Here is a 15,913-nt window from a genome sequence, read left to right as displayed (position 1 = left end):
TCTGTGAATTCACAAGGTAAAAAAAGAAGAACCCACCATGACAGGAGAGGCTTCTGCTGTCTTCCCAGTTTTCCTGACACCCGGAAAATTTAACAAATGATGCTTCTTCTGGCTGAAAAACACAAAGTTATGGTTATTCAGAGTACTTTGGGCCCCAGGGGTTGGCAGATGTACACAGAGGGGTGGATGTGTGTGTGGCTCAGGTGCCAGAGGTACAGGCTCTTTGAGCCTCAGTTTCCCTCCTGAGATCAGGAGAACTTCTGCTGGCAGAGGGCAGGGTCCCTTTTCTGTCCGAGCCTTGAATAAATGGAGAATTCAAACAAAAGGCTGAGGAATGAGCTCTCCCACCCCAAACAAGCAGCAGCCACAGGCACCAAAAGCTTTTTGGCATTCCCTTGGACAGCAGAGGATCCAGCTGGATGAAGCCTGGCCAGCAGGATGAGAGCTCAGCCTGCTGCCAAAGTACAAAACTGGAACCCAGACCACATTGATTGCTGCAGGCAGGATTCCTGGTGCCAGGCAGGATTCCTGGTGCCAGGCAGCAGCACAGATCCAAAGGCAGAGCTCCCACATCCCCTGCACGGTGCCCACAGAGCCAGACCTCACCCAGGACAGCCCTGCCCAGCAAAATGCCAACAAACACAGGTGACCTGGCAAGGGGTGACCCAGGATGGTCTCAGGTGGCTTTCTCCTCTTCCCAGGGGAGCTGTGGGAGCAGCAGTGAGGCCAGGCTGAGTCTGGAGCTGCCCTGAATGCCTGTTCCAGGTGTGCAGAGGGAGGAGGGGGAGCACAGCCCCTGGGTCAGCAGAGCTGGGGTGTCCAGGGCTGCCAGGACACACAGACACCCAGGCATGCCCCGAGCCTGCTCCAGATGGCATCTGGCACAGGGAGCAGTCTGGGTCACAATGCTCCCTCCCCATGCAGGACTTGGCTCTTCCCCATCCCCAGGCATCTCCAAAACCCCTCATCCTCTTCCTGGTTCCAGCACAGGAGCAATACAGTCCCGTTAAAAGCCTTTTCAGGGCTCAATCAACATTCCAGCTGTGCTCCCCCCTTCACTGGGCTTCCCCTTCTGCCTTCCCAAAGCCCATCCCAGGCACCTGAGCCACAGCTGCTTTCATACCTGTGTGAGCCAGAGGGCTCCTGGCTGCTTCTCCTTGAAGCTGCTCTCTGCCTTCACCATGCTGTCTACAGGGAGATCAGAAACTCAGAGCAAACTCAGCCACTGGGCTGTGTGATGAAAAACAAGCTCTGAGGTGGCCAGTGGTCAAAGAAAGGTGGGGTTGGGCTATCTGCATGCTAGGCATCCCTTGTCCCCAGCTCAGAGCCACCTTGGTGTCCTTACAGGGCATGTGAGAGCTCACCCAAGCCAGGGAAGGCTCCAGCTCCAGGGCAAGCCAGACTCCCGAGCAGAGCATCAGCTGGTCTGTGCTCCTGGGGGCTGGGATGGATGCTGTGGGGCAGGGAGAGCCTTTCCTGGCAGATCCCCAGTGCTGTCACTTCTCTCTGACACGCCATCCCCTTCCTCACACTCCATCCCCACTCCCCAGGGCTGTAACCACTGGAGCCCAGCTGGCCTGGACAGCTCCATGCCCACCATCCCACACAGCTCAGCACAGGTCCAGCAAGGAGCTGTCACCCACAGCAGCACAGCAGGGTGACATCAGGCTTCCCTCCTGCCTCCTCACAGGAGCTTCATCACTGCCATCAGTGGAAGGAAGCACAATGGGGTTTTTCAGACACCATGAGCTGCAGCATGGATTAGATCTCTCCCAGTCTGCTGGGATGGAGATACTGCAGTGGAAGGACCTGAATGGGTCCTCTTGGCCAGGGAAGACTGTGGAACAGCCTTTCCTGGGGCTCCAGGCTCAACTCTGGGGCCTCTCCCACCTTCACTGAGTCCCACGGCTCCTCTGGCTGCCACTTCTGAACTGATGAGCACATTAGCAGTTAAGTCCATTTGCAGATTTAAAAGTCAAACCCTGCCACAGGAAATTAAAAGATAATGCAAAGAATTATTTTTAAAAATTAATCTTTATTACCCTCCACTCCCAAGCTGCTAATAAAAAAAAATGTGTTCCTCATGCAGTCTTCTATAAAAACAGGTTATAAAGCAGAGGAAGAGAGGGAGGCAGATGCTTTAAAAAGGCATCTTTCATCCCTCCACCCTGCCTGCCATAACCATCCATCTGCACCTGTGTGTCAGCTCCCAGCAGTTCCCAACCCAGCCAGCCCCTTCACCCTGCCAGGTAATTATTCCCCATTTCCATCTGGTCCCCCTTGTCCTGCCTGTTTTACCTCTCCAGGAGATCAGCAATCCCAGGTCCAGCTAGCAGCCTAGGAGGTGGTTTGATGGCACAGCCTCCTTGCCCCCCAGGTGTGCTGGAGCCCTGCATAAAGCAGGGTGAATTACAGCTCATTACACAAAGGGCAGCACTTGGGAAGTAAACAAGGCAGCTGCTACAGGTGCCAGCAACAGCTCCACAACACCAGAGCAGGGCTGACACATGCAGGGAACCATCCTGAGAGAGAGGTCAAGGATGCTCAGCAGCTCTCAGGAACCAGTGAAGAGGCTGAGAGGGAGGTGGCAATTGCAAGAGTTTCTTCTGAAAATGTTTCTCTCTAAGGCTGTGCTCAGGAAAGCAGCTCAGTCCTTGGTTCTCTAGCTGGAGCTGGAGCCCACGGAGTCAGACAGGGGGCTGCAAACAACTTCTGTATCATGGAACCAGGAACAAGTCAGCCAGGTTTTGGTAGGTCCAAGAGCCACCACAGCTGAGGAAGAGCACCCAATTTAGCACATGATGGAGATGAAGAAGCAAGAGGCAGCAAACCCACCAGCTGTGTCTGTGCTGCAGCAGAAGAAACAGCCCCAGGCACAGGTCTGTGTCCCACCAGCCCTCTGGCCAGCCTAGGAGTGTGCCTGGCCAGGAGAAGACCCAGCACCTCTGCTCCTGCCAAAGCAGTGTCCCTGGGTCCTGGACAAACACAGCCAGCCCAGGAGGAGCAGGGGGCTTCACAGAAAGAGAGATGAGGGACCAAGAGCTGATGCACTGCATGAAAGCTGCTCCATGCCCAGAGCTGGGGCAAAGAAGCTGGTCCTGAGCATGCCCTGATGGCTCCATGGGAACTGCAAAGCCCAACTTCCCCATCCTCAGATGGGCAGTGCAAGCACCAAGCCCACCCTCAGGCAGCACACAGTGAGTGAGGCAGCCCCACACCTTCTCCTCAGTGGGGATAAAGGGAGCATTTGGCCTTTTCTGGCTCCAGGAGGGGAAGATTTCTCTGGAAATGAAGCGCTGGCAAGGAGCAGGGGCCAGGGGTGGAGGCAGGAGCCCAAGCAGGCTGTAACACAACAAATGAGAACTCCCTGGTGGGGACAGTGCCTGCAGTGCTGCTGCCCGGGACACCTGCAGTCCCCAGCACGGGCAGGAGCCCAGGGGACAGCACAGCACAGCCAGGTAGGAGGTGGCCTTCAGAAGGGAGGCTGACAATGACTGATGCTGCTGTGCTGTGCTCTCAGTGATGTAGAAAATTAGAGAGACATCTCTTCAGACAGCGACCCACGTGAGACACTTGCTGTGTCCATCTCCTGCACGCAGGGGCCTCTCTGGGGAGGCAGCTCTCCCTCCAGCCTGCAGGCTCATTATTCAGAGTGCTGAACTGGGAACAGCAGTGCTGTTTCATTCTCCCTTCTTTCCTCCCCCCAAAACTACTGGATTGTGTTATTCCTGGGAACACGTAAGGTGCTGACTTCCTCGCTCAGCTGCTTGAAGGAAAGTTTGATTCTCCTCAACTAGGAAAAAGTAGCCCTTCACTTTTTCTTTCCTCTCCTCAACCAAAGCTGGGAAAAGCCTTTATAAAATATAGGAGCCATTTTCTCAGATGGAAATAGCTTCTTTAAAAACAGTGAGTCATGCTCCACACTGAGAGGGATCTGATAGCTGGTACTCCACTAATGTAGCCTTGTGCTATTGTCCTCCTGGCAGGATGGTCCCTTCTTGGCTTTCAATCCCTTTGCCATTTAACCAGTTCCTGGTTTATTGTGGCTGCTTTTGTCCTTCTCCTGCTCCTCTTCCAGATGACAAAAGAGTTTTAAAATGGTCCTTAAGTGGGTTTTAAAAAAATCTACATAGGCTTCCATATGAAATGATGAAGCCAGGGGTCTAGGTCAGCACAGGCTGGTGTGCTTTCAGGAGAAGTGTCACATCTCAGACAGGACACCACTGGGCCCTTGACTTCAAAGAGTGCTGTCCCTTCATGAGTAGGCAACCAGTTTCTTTCCAGACAGACAAAGCATCTGAGCTCACATTCCTTCAGTCCCAACGTTTCCATGCTGGTCTAGAAATGGTAGAGGAACCTCTCTGGCTGCTGCCCAAACAGTCCCAAACAGGCCTTACAGTCCTACAGCCAGTCATCTGTCTTCAGACCCCCAGAGCTCCAGGCACCTACAGCAGCCCAGGCTCTTCCACTTGGCAAGCATGGCCAGAGGAGACTGACCAAGAGGCTGGAACTGGGGACTACCACCTCTGGAAAGGGCAGGGAAATGGCTGAGTTTCCTTCCCGACTCCAAAGTGAGCCCCTGGGTTTCTCCTGCCAGCTCTCCAGCTTAGGACAGCTAACCTTGTTCTCGTGGCAAAAGGGCAGGTTTCTTTTTTTTAGCTCTTGGCTATTTCATGAACAGCTTCAAATTTCCCTGCTTTGAGTCCATCACCCAACATAGGTGTCCAGGCTCCTGCACTGAGGAGCCCCTCCCAGGATGACAGCAGCTAAACCCACCCCTGCTTGTCTTCTTTGCTGGAAGGACAACGATGCCACCAGCTGCAGCCCTGCCAGCACTCTGAGCATCCCTTGGGTCACAGGGCACACAGGGCTGGCCACAAGCAGCCAACACCAAATTCAAGCCAAAGTCTGAGGCGCTCCAGAAATCCCTACAAGAAGATGATTTGGAACAAGGCATTGCTCTTCCTCCCTCCCACACACCCACCACAGACTGACCCCAGTGCCTCCTACCAATTTTCCCAGTGGTGGTTAGTCATCTGCCCTTTTGGAAGTCCTTTCTGGGGGTGCAGAAAAAATCCCCACACATCCCCCGTTGCTCCATCTGTTAATGGCTTCCCTCCACCCAGGCTGAGCCTCCCCCAGCCTGAGCTAATGGGAGGAAATTAGCATGAAAATGATGGTTTGCTATTAGCGGTGCCTCAGCGCCCCATCACGCTCCAGGAACACCAAATGACAGCCTGTGATTTCCCCACCGCGGCGCACACGAGAAGCAACGACGGCAGCCACAAGTGCTGAAGATACCCAAGGAAAGTTTAAAAAACTCATCCCTCCCAGCCCAGCAGCCCTTTTCCCTTCGCCCTCCCCGCCGTGCTCATCCACCGCTCGGGCAATCCCACGAACAGATGGCACCTGGGCAGGAGAGCGCACAAATTGGCTCTCACCTGCAGGAGCACTGAGAGCTTTCAAAGCTCGCTGGCCAAGAGCCCCGCGGGGTGGGAATGCTGCAGGAATCCGCCATCGGTGCCTTCCTCGTGGCTGCACAGCTCCTCCTGCTCGCCTGAATGCAGGTGTGCAGCTGGCTCCTCCTGGGAGCTGGTGGCAGGAGGAGGCTGCTGCTGAGTCCTGACTCCAATGGAAGCAGCAATTCAGGCTGAGCATCAATGGAGTGATGCTTTTCTCCATGTCAGCACAACGCTTTGGTTCGGTGGGCTTGCAGCCTGGAGTGAGAGGGGTTTCGTGGGGCCCCACTGAACATCCATCTGCTTGGTGAAAAAAATGAGCTCAGCTCAAGCTGTCTGCTCTCTCTTCCTGCCAAAGTGGGGGTCTGCCCTCCCAGGAACCTTCCCTCCTTGACCAGGTAGCTGTGGCAAGAGTGTGGATGGACAGACTCACGTCATTTTCTGCCTGCCTGCTCCCCTGAGCCCACCTGGCTTCTCTGGACGTGGGGCTGAGGGACGCAGCTCCCATACCAGCCTGCACAAAGCCAAGAGGCAGGAGCAGCTCAGCAAACCCCTGCGTGTCAGGGCAGGCTCTCAGCTCCCTCTGGGCACCGAGAGACCCTGGAGTTACACAGCATACACACAAGAACTCCTCCTTGCAGAGCCCCACAGCACTGCTCACCTGCAGCAGGGAAAGGGGACACAGAGAGGCTGAAATGTGCAGGAGCATCTGGGTGATTTCAGGGCATCTCATGTGGACTTGTGCACCACTGCTGAAAAATTCCAAAGCTGCACTTCAAGCCCTTTAAGGGGCTTAGGTCAAAGTGGTGACCAGCAAAGGACCCAAAGGAACAGCAAGAAGCTGTGTCAGGGGAGGTTTAGGGTGGGTATTAGGAAAATGAACTTGACTCAGAGGATGATTGGGCACTGGAACAGGCTCCCCAGGGCAGTGGTCATAGCCACAAGGCTGCCAGAGCTCAAGGAGTGTTTGGACAATGCTCTCAGACACATGGTGGGATTGTTGGGGTGTCCTGTGCAGGGACAGGAGTTAGACTCCATGATCCTTGTGGATTCCTACACAGGATATTCTATGATTCTACAAAACAATGCCCTTCCCTCTACCTCATCCTTAACTCTCTTTAAAAATACTTGGACCAGCAAGTGTCCTCAAGCCCCAGCCTGCCAAATGGAGGTGGGATGCAAAAGGCAGAGGGAAAAGAATAGCAGTAAAAAGCAGGATTAAAAAGTTTTCCCTTTCCCCAGCACTCCCATCAGCAGCTGAGCTGGGAGCAAGGAGGACTCATCTGATGATGGATGAGAGAGAACTGATCCTTGGTAAGGCAGAGCAGGAGCAGAAGGAAGCACTGCTCCCAAAGGCGATTCTCACACCTCCTTGGGATAACAAAAACAACCATGAGAGGCAGCAGAAGCTCTTCTCCCTGCTCTTCCTGTTTGGAATTCATCTCTGGCCTGTCAGGGGGGCCATGACCCAACCACACATTTGTATATTCACTGAGCCGTGCACCCAGCTCAGGCAGACTCCTGACAGATGCAGATGGGAAAGCCATTTTTCATAAAGTGAGGGGGAAAAGGGAACAAGAAAAAAATTGCAAAACAAAACAGGGCTCAGGCGTCAGATGGAAAAGATACAACAGGATCAGGGCTGAGAGAGAAGCAGAGTCAGATTAAACTTTTGGATCTTTAAGCACACTAAGAGGCCAGTCCCCTTCCTCTGTTTTCTACTGTGGCCTGGTGGCAGCAGGAACCTTCATCCTTTTCTCCATAACCAGCTGGAACGTGAAAACTGGACCCAGAACAAGGGTCCAGGGGGGCTTGAGCCCCCCTGCTCCAGCAGCCTCTCTGCCAGCATCTGTCCCCAAGGGTCCAAGGCTTTGCTGAACTGGCCCTTGGGGACAGATGCTGGCAGAGGGGCTGCTGGAGCAGGGGGGCACAGGCAGCTTTGCACAAGATCAGCCCCTGCTCAGAGGAGGTGACAGGCAGCCTGCAGAGAACATGAATCATTAACATGTAGGGCTGCCCCTCAGACCCAGACCTGGCTTAAGCCTGGCCCTAAGGAGCACAGGGGGGCTCTGAAGGGACAGCCCTGGCAGACCTCCAGTGGTACAAGCCTGCCAGCATGGCAGAGGACCACTCTGTGCAGTGCTGCCACGATGGCAAACAGTGATCCAATGGCCCCAGGTTGTTTCAGGCAGTGATGAGGGGGTTTCCCTCTGTCCCAGGTCACTGTGCAGCCAAGAGGCATCAGAGACAGGGAGCCACTGACCCAGAGAGCAGGAATTGCTGCTCAGCACAGCAAATGCTGTCCCCTGAGCAGCATGAGGGCCTGCCCTGCAAAGCACCAGGAGCCAGCAGGGCCCAACACAAGCCAAGGGGAAGGGGAAAGGGAAGGGAGAATTACCCTCATGGAGGGAAAGATTTCACCTCTGCCAGTGACATTCTGCTGTTGTCACCGCCAGCCATAACATCACGCTCTTGATGTGAAATTTAAACTGACAGTGATACAGGGAAGGAGCTGAGAGGGCAGCAAACCCTGCCCAGCCCTCCCTGTAACCCCAAATCTCCTGTGGCTTCCAGCCTCTGCACGGAGCACAGCCAGCACCTCATTACCAGGTTAGTAAACAAGGGCATACTCCTTTTCCAGAGCCATGGAATCATATTTTCTGCACTTATCCATCCTTCTGGACAACTCTGAGGAGGATTTCATTTTGGTCTCTGCTGAATCCTCTTCGTTTCTGAAATGAGAAACTGGTGTAGGAGCCCACAAGTCCTTTGCAGAACAACACATGCAGCCTTAAGCTGGAGTCACCAAAGCCTGAAGAGCTCCAGGTGCTTTCAGACTTGCTGGAGGTTCATCGAGCCCCACTGATCCCTGTTGCCTGTGGCATTTCCACCTGATATTCATTCTTTTTGTCCCAGGAAAAGGCAAGCACAGAGCTGGGCAGCAAGGCTTGGTGAAGGTTACTGCTGAGACCTGGTAGAAATGTCATCCAGCAAGCAACACGTTTCAAGAAAGATTCATCCCCAAGCAGCCTGGCTCCATAATAAAAGTGTCAGAGCAGCTGACTTGCTTCCCCCCATTCTCATTGCATACAGATTTATCCTGTCTCAGGTCTCTCTCCCTCCATAAGCCAGCACGTGCCTTTCCTTTCAATAGGCTGGCAGTGAGACCCAGCCAGCTGAGATCGTGGGAGAAAAGGGAATACAAGCAAGGTGAAGGCATCATAGGGGGGAAAATGCTCAGGAGCCATGTTTTCCTCTCAGTTCTGAAATGGAGGAGGGCGACACGAGAGAGAGCATTCTCTTGTTAAGAGAATGCTCCAGAATTACAGCAGCCATTTGTTCTGATGTTCCAAACCAATTCCCCAGCTGCCAGCCTGTGTCACCTCTCTCTCAGGGAGCTCAAATCCCATTCCTGATAAAACCCATCCCAAAAGGCATAAACATCTCTGAGCCTTCACCCTCCCAGCCAGGGAGCTCCTTCTCAGAGGGCTGGGCATGTGGTGGGCACCCAGGGAGAGTGAGAGATGGGGCTCCCTCTGAGTCTGTGTCTCAGGGAGCACTGAGAACCAGCTTACCTTCACCACAGAGATGGGATGTCAATGCAGCACCACAGGCAGCCCCTGAGAGAGAACAGACAGCAGGGAATTAAAAAAAAAAAAAAAAAACAAAAAACAAAAAGAGAGAGAGAAAGAGATATTAATGGTCCTTTGCAAACAACTAAAAATACCCAGAATGGCCAGAGTTTCTTTTGGATTTTTTCTTTCCTTCCCCCAACTTACGCCCAAAGGAATGTGCCACGCAAATTAAAATGATTTCCCTGCAACCTGCAAGATAGGAGCAGGCAAGGCATCCTTCAGCTGTGAGTGAAAGAGATGGAGCCTGCCTTTGTCAGGAGCACGCCAGCCCCGGGGAGGTGAGGTGGTGGGGGACGGCAGCCAGGGCTGCAGGGATCCTGCTGGATAATTCCCATTAACTGGGACAGACAGCGCTGTGCCAGGCACCCAGCTGGGGTCCAGGGGGTGTTTCCTCAACATCAACAGCAGAAGTGAATCCTGGGCACCTCAGCTGCCTTGGGGAGATGCAGAGTAAGAGCAAAGAGCTGTGGAGCAGCTTGCCATGGAGCAGAGAAAGCCTCTACTACCGCCAAGGCAGACCTGTTAAATTTGCAAAATGTATTGCAGGAGGCAGAGGCTGTGATACCTCCTGGCCCCATGGACACTATCACCCAAGGACATTGTTTCTCTGGCCCATACCCACTCAGGTGTGTGCCCTAGCACATGTTTTCTCCTTTCAGCCAGGAGAGACAGTTTATTCCTAGCAGTGAGAGCTCATAGGCAGGAGGACAACCAAGACCACCCCTCAGCATCCTATAAAAGCAGTGCTTTGCTGTGTCACAGCTGTTGCTCACATCTGGATGCAGACAGCACTCAGAGCCCTGCAGCTGGCCCCAGCCCCTCAGCCAGCACTCCCTGTTAACAGCAGGCAGGCCAGAGGTCTGGCAGCCGAGGTGAAGGGCCACTTCATCTCCATCATGTTCCCCTCTGCTAATGAAAATGTTTCTCCAGCGTGTCCTCGGGAAGGTTTCCTTCAGCTCCAGCCCTCGTGTGATTGAAGGCTAATCTCTGTTACTCTTGGCTGAATGGCAGCCCACGAGGAAGGTGATGAATTGTGTTTCCCTTCAACTCGACATTTAATGGTGCTGGCAGAGGAAGAAAAAGCACCAGATGTTTCTGGGCTGAAAGTGAGCTCCTCCCAAGACACTGAGAGGTCAGGGGGCCTCACGTGGCCTGGCACCCCTTTAAATTGCAGCCTGCTTTGAAAGGCCACTTGGTTTGCCAAGCTCCTCCCTTCCAGAGGCAATCCAGCTGACAGCAGTGGCCTCAGGAGGCAGCATGTCCTGTGCCACCCCATGGGACATGACTGGCCTCCATCATCACTCTGGTCAGCACAGGGGTCTGGGAGAGAGGCCAAGGTCTAGAGGGCAGAATTTTTGGGAGGAAAGCTTGTGACAAAGGCTCAACACTCACAGGTTCCTCTGGCTGGCTCCAAACTTAGTCACTGAAGCCCCAAGATGGGAATTTTTTCAATCTGTGATCTTAGCTTCCTTTTAAAATGCTTGGAGACCCTCCTGATTAAAAAAAAACCTGAGAGAAAAAACTCAGGATTACAATCCTCTTGCTGCTCACACTCAAGGAGACACCTGGCTCCATGATACACTTCCTCCTCTGCTCCACAGCTCTGCAAACACATTCCAGGCCATCCCCACCACCTGCTGCTCTCCTGCTGTTTCTCCCCTCACTGGAACCACCCAATTATCTCTCATGGCACTCTGCCTCCTCTATCTGCAAAGCTTTGCAGCTTTTCTCCTCTTTTTTTTTGCCCCTATAAAACCACTACCAGCATTTGTTGAGGACACCCAAAACCAGCATGTTATCCCCTGCTTGCTTTCCCTTCTCTCAACAGCACTGTTTGTGGGGTGTTTACCCACAGACCACACAGAATGCATTCCCCAACAGCTAAACCTGGAGGAGGAGAAGAAGGAGAAATTAAGAAAACACACAGGATGACAAAGTAAAACCCTCCAATTACAGGCAATTATTTCTAGTTGATCACCCACTGTGGCCCAGACACAAATCACTCTTGGCAGGGTGGCACAGCTCATACCTGCACACACAGTGCACAGGTGAGCACACAGGCTGTTTGGTGAAGGTGTTCCAACCTATTTGGGCATCAATTTGGGCTCAGCTGGCTCCAGCCTGTCTGAGGGTCTCATATACACCAGTCACACAGAATCACACAGAATAATGAGGTTGGAAGAGACCTCTAAGATCATCGAGTCCAACCTATGCCCTCACACCTCAACTAGACTATAGCGCTGTTGAGAAAATTAACCCACAAACACCAGAGGTTTATGTCCAAAAAGGAGACAGAGGAGTCCTTTCTGGCTTTATTGGAGTAAAGGGAGAGGCCCCCATTCCCCTGGGATCTCTCAAATTTTTGGAGGACACAGCCTCCTTTTTATCCCAATTTCCCAGCCACATTTCCCTTCTCTCTTGCCCCACTGACTGAGGTACTTGAGAGGTACAGACTGCCCAGAATGCCTGATACCAAAGATTTCCCTCTAATGTATAACCCTCCCTTTTAATTTTTAATTCTTATGGAATTTAGGGGGTTTTCTTCCCCATTGTTTCTTTCATGTCTCAATGTCTAATTTCATTTTATCAGCAAACCTAAAGTTTATTTGTAAAAGCAATTATATTTTTCCATTCATCAATCAGTGGAATCTTTCCCATTGTTTCTTTTATCTCCCAGTGCTGGTTTTATCTCCCAGCAGACCCACAGCTTGTTTGTAAAGACAAATCTGCTATTCCTCTCAGCACCAAGTGCCATGTCCAGTCTTTTATTAAACACATCCAGAGACGGTGATTCTACCACCTCCCTGGGAAGAACAATCCACTACTTTATTATTCTTTCTGTGAAAAACTTTTTCCTGATATCCAACCTATCCCTTCCCTGATGTAGCTGGAGACAGTGTCCTCTGGTTCTGTCAGTGCTGCCCAGTGGAAGAGCCCAACCCCAGCTGTCTCCAGCCTCCCTTCAGGGAGTTGTAGAGAGCAATAAGGTCACCTCTGAGCCTCCTCTTCTCCAGGCTAAACAACCCCAGCTCCTTCAAACGTTCCTCAAATACCAGAGGTGATGCTCTCCTCTACTCCCACAAGCCGTGGCCCAAGCCCTGGAGCAGAGGCAAGGCACTTGCTTGGAGCTGAGGCCTGCCATGAGAGATTGCCCAAGGGATGTCCATCCTCATTCCCAGCCTCACCTGCCTGGGCTCTCGGGCAGTTTTCCCTTCCCAGGAGGCATGGCAGCTACAGAGAGCAGCTGCAGGCAGCCCAGCTCTGCCAGAGATCCTTCCCCAGCACAGAGGACACGCTTTGCTCCCAGCCAGCAGGAAGGCAGAGGCACCCAGCAGTGGAAGAGGCACTCAGCCAGCCACTAATGCTTCCCACTGTCTTGGAGCAAAGGGATGGATTAGCTTTTATTAGCTCTCATGAAGAGCACATCACTCCTGCCCTTTCCTCCTCTCACCAGGCTCACACACAGCCTCAGCTGTGCTGCAAGTGAAGCAGAACCAACTCACCCCTACGTGCTGGCAGCCCCAAACTCCTCTTGGGTCTTGTATAAATCTTACAGATCTTAAATCTTAGGCAAGCTGGGAGTTAGGATGGAGCAATCCTCCTAAGGGTGCTGCCCAGAAGTACTTTAAAAAAGATGGATGCTTGGCTTTTACATCTGGATCTCCCAGTTGGCACCACACAGGGCCTGAAGGAGGGCATGGTGTCCATGCCAGCCCAACCAAAGCCAAGGCACAGTCCCCAGAGCAGAGATCCAAACCTGGAGGTGTAATTTGAGAGGTGCTCCGTGGTTTGCCTGCTGAGGCCTCCTGCCCCGTGCAGTACCCCCTGTACCAGCAGCACCCAGCCAGCAGCAGGGCTGAGGGATGCTGCTGCTCCAGAGAAGCCTCTCTAGAGCCGCTCTGGGGCTTGTTAGCAGGGTGATAAAGGGGATGAATGGCCTCAGAGAAACGCTCTGTCTCCTGCTGTGGCATTCATTATCCTTTAGCCAGGCAATTCCTCACAGCAGCCAGGAGCTCCGGGCTGGCTCGTTCATCCTCTGCGGGGGCTGTTTCCCTTCGGGGCCACGCCGGGAACGTGCTCCGTGCTCATCACCTTCCTCCCACACCGCGCGATTGCTCTGCCGAGCACCAGCCCCACGATCCGAGCCACAGCTGCCCCCGTGCCCGGATCTGCGCATTCCCAGCCTGCTTTCCCGAGGAGCACAAGGCATATGCGATCCTGCTGCATCCGTCTGTCCTCTGCCCACTCCCCAGCAACTCCTGACACTGCAAACAGATTTCAAGCTGATGTGACAGAGCAACGGAGGTCTTGGAGGCAGTCAGAGTCTATAAATTTCATGGGAACAGGCTACCAAACAGAGGAGAGACATTATTAGCACCATCCAAACTGAAGTGTATCATCCCTTATTAGACATCAGACAATTTGTGTGGGAGAGATGCTGTAGATATCCCAGGGAAGGGAGATGCTCCACCATTCAGCACAAATAACTTACTGGACAGCAGAGACTCCAAACCCAAACGGTTCATCCAGAGGAAATGAGCTTTCATGGATCCCATGGCACATTGTGCCAACAGGAGAGGTGCCAGGCCTGTTTGGCTGATAGGAGATCCAGCCAGCTAAGATGGCACGTGAGCCTTTGGAAAGCCCATGGAGATGGAATGTGTGCCCTTCCCTTCTCCTTTTGCATTTCCAGCCTTAATTACCATCCTTAATTACCACCCCAGACCTCTGGATGAGTTCAGCTGCTGCCTAAATTGGAAGTGTCATACCCAGCTGCAAGGGGGAGAACTGATGGGCCGAGCAGCTCCCTCACCCCCACAGCTCTCCCATTGCCTCTCCACTGCTTGGACAGAGATTTCACCTTCCAGGAAGATGCTCCACCCACAGACTGCTGCCAGGAGATGCCAGGAAGGCAGCCCAGAGTCAAGCAGTGCCTGCTGAGCTCTCAGCAGGATCACTTACACATCAAGCTGCTCTTTAGCTCTTGACTGATGGGTGGCACTTGAGAGGGAGCCCATTCCTCCACACTCAGGTCCTTGCTGCCCACCAGCCCCAGCACAGACCTGCCAGAGCCAGCACGGGGCAGGCAGGGAACAGCATGGGTGTCCTTCCCTCAGGAGCAAAGAGTGAGCCTCAGAAACATTTCTTCTTCCTTCTGAAGGGGATACAGCAGCCTCCTGGTTCTCCCTTAGATCAATTAATGTTCCCACATCCCCAGTGTGATACAGCCTTGCTCAGGCTGAGCCCAGCATCTCAGAGCTGTCTGACCCCCCTGTCATAAAGCACAGCCCTGTATGCAATTTGGGGATGGAGCAGGGTGATCCCTGTGCTCATTTAGGATCTGCACTGCTAACCCAGTCAGTATCTGTTCGAGTGTCATTTCCAGCCTCAGGCATTCCAGAGCCCTGGCAGAAACTGAGAGGTGAGAAATAACCTTTTTCCCCTCCAGCTCATTTGTGACACTATCCCAGCTGGCCAGACACGTTTTGGGACTTCTCTGAGTCACCTGGTAAAGGTCAAGTCCCAGGAGGCGCCTTCAGCCGGGTGGATCACATAGCACCTGTACTTGTGGGGCTTCAGCTCCACAAAAAGACAATTTAAACACATGCTACAGCACATCCTTTACTAAAAAAAAGGGATTTACACTCCAGGGATGGTGACTCCCTGTTCTGCCCAACAGACGAAGGGATGGGGACTGAATTCAAGCTTATGTTCATTAAAATAGAAGGGGAAAAAAAAGAAAATCCAGAAATCCAGTCACTCTATCCTAATTGTTCTGATCCAACCTTTCACAGTGTGGCACTGAGCTGAAGGGCCGCACCTGAAAGTGTGCCAAGAGCGGCATGAAATGTTAATGTTGCAATTAAAACAATATGAATATTGCAGCACTGCTCTGCTGCTTCCCATCCACTGAACAATTCTCATTCAATAGAAGTCAAGTTACATTTCAGGAAATAATGAGGTCTGCTAATTAAGTCTGGCCTAGGAAGACAGCAGTCTTAAAAAGAGAAAAAAATATTCAGATCTCCCCAAAATATGTACATTTGCTGCTTATTACCTGCAAAGGGGAATCATTAACGCTGCTCAGTGCCAGGATCACAGGTCAGCCCCGCTGCCTTACTGCACACATCTAGAGGAAATTCTCTTTGTAATGATAAAATGCATAAGTCATGACCTGCCTTGTCCCCAGGGCGGAGCAGGGAGCGCCAGGCTGGCACGTCCCACACTCTGAATGCAGAGAGCAGGGCCCTGACAGTGAATGCCAGTCCCAGACCAGGCTCTGAGGGGCTGAAGGCAGCAAATCACATTCAGCTGACACAGGACAGGTCCCAGATTATGCACAGGGAAGGGAATTTTCCTCCACAGCCATTCACACAACTGAGTGACAGTGACACTGACTTGAGCTGGTGGAAGCCACAGGGAAAGTGACCACTGGGACAGTCCTGGAAGGACAAAGACCTGTCAGGATCATCTTGTGTTTTAACTCTAAAAAGAGGCAACAGAGGATCCCCCTGTGTTGCAATAAGGATACAGAACAGCCTAGAGACAGGAAACATTGGGTTCCAGGGGTCCCAAAGGAAATGGATATCAACACACTGCTCCTATGGCTTCCCCACCCTCTTGTTTTTTATAATATTCCCAAATTTCTTTATCTGTGACAGGTGTGGAGGCTGCCATCACATCTCCTGTGTTCCTCTGTTTTTCATAATATTCCCAAATTTCTTTATCTGTGGCAGGTGCTGGTGCTGCCATCACATCTCCTGTGTTCCTCCCAGCCAGATAACTGCAAGGAGAGGTTGGGCAGGGAGGGTCCACCAG

At 52.6% G+C, this 15,913-nt stretch overlaps 1 protein-coding gene across 1 annotated transcript in view; it reads right to left on the bottom strand.

Annotated features, from left to right (window-relative positions):
• LOC143694626 (uncharacterized) overlaps positions 1-15,913 on the bottom strand; it is a 120,182-nt gene that overhangs the window by 21,881 nt on the left and 82,388 nt on the right. The window contains exons 4-5 of the mRNA XM_077182005.1: positions 9,035-9,079; positions 37-112 (exon numbers count right to left, since the gene is read on the bottom strand). Of these exons, the coding sequence (XP_077038120.1) occupies positions 90-112; positions 9,035-9,079 (68 nt within the window). The 3' untranslated portion in view covers positions 37-89. The remainder of the gene's footprint in view (positions 1-36; positions 113-9,034; positions 9,080-15,913) is intronic.

This window comes from Agelaius phoeniceus, chromosome 8 (assembly GCF_051311805.1).
Source record: "Agelaius phoeniceus isolate bAgePho1 chromosome 8, bAgePho1.hap1, whole genome shotgun sequence".
Classification (NCBI taxonomy): domain Eukaryota; kingdom Metazoa; phylum Chordata; class Aves; order Passeriformes; family Icteridae; genus Agelaius; species Agelaius phoeniceus.
The sequence above is the reverse complement of the archived record's forward strand: the minus strand, read 5'-3'. Positions and strand labels throughout refer to the sequence as shown.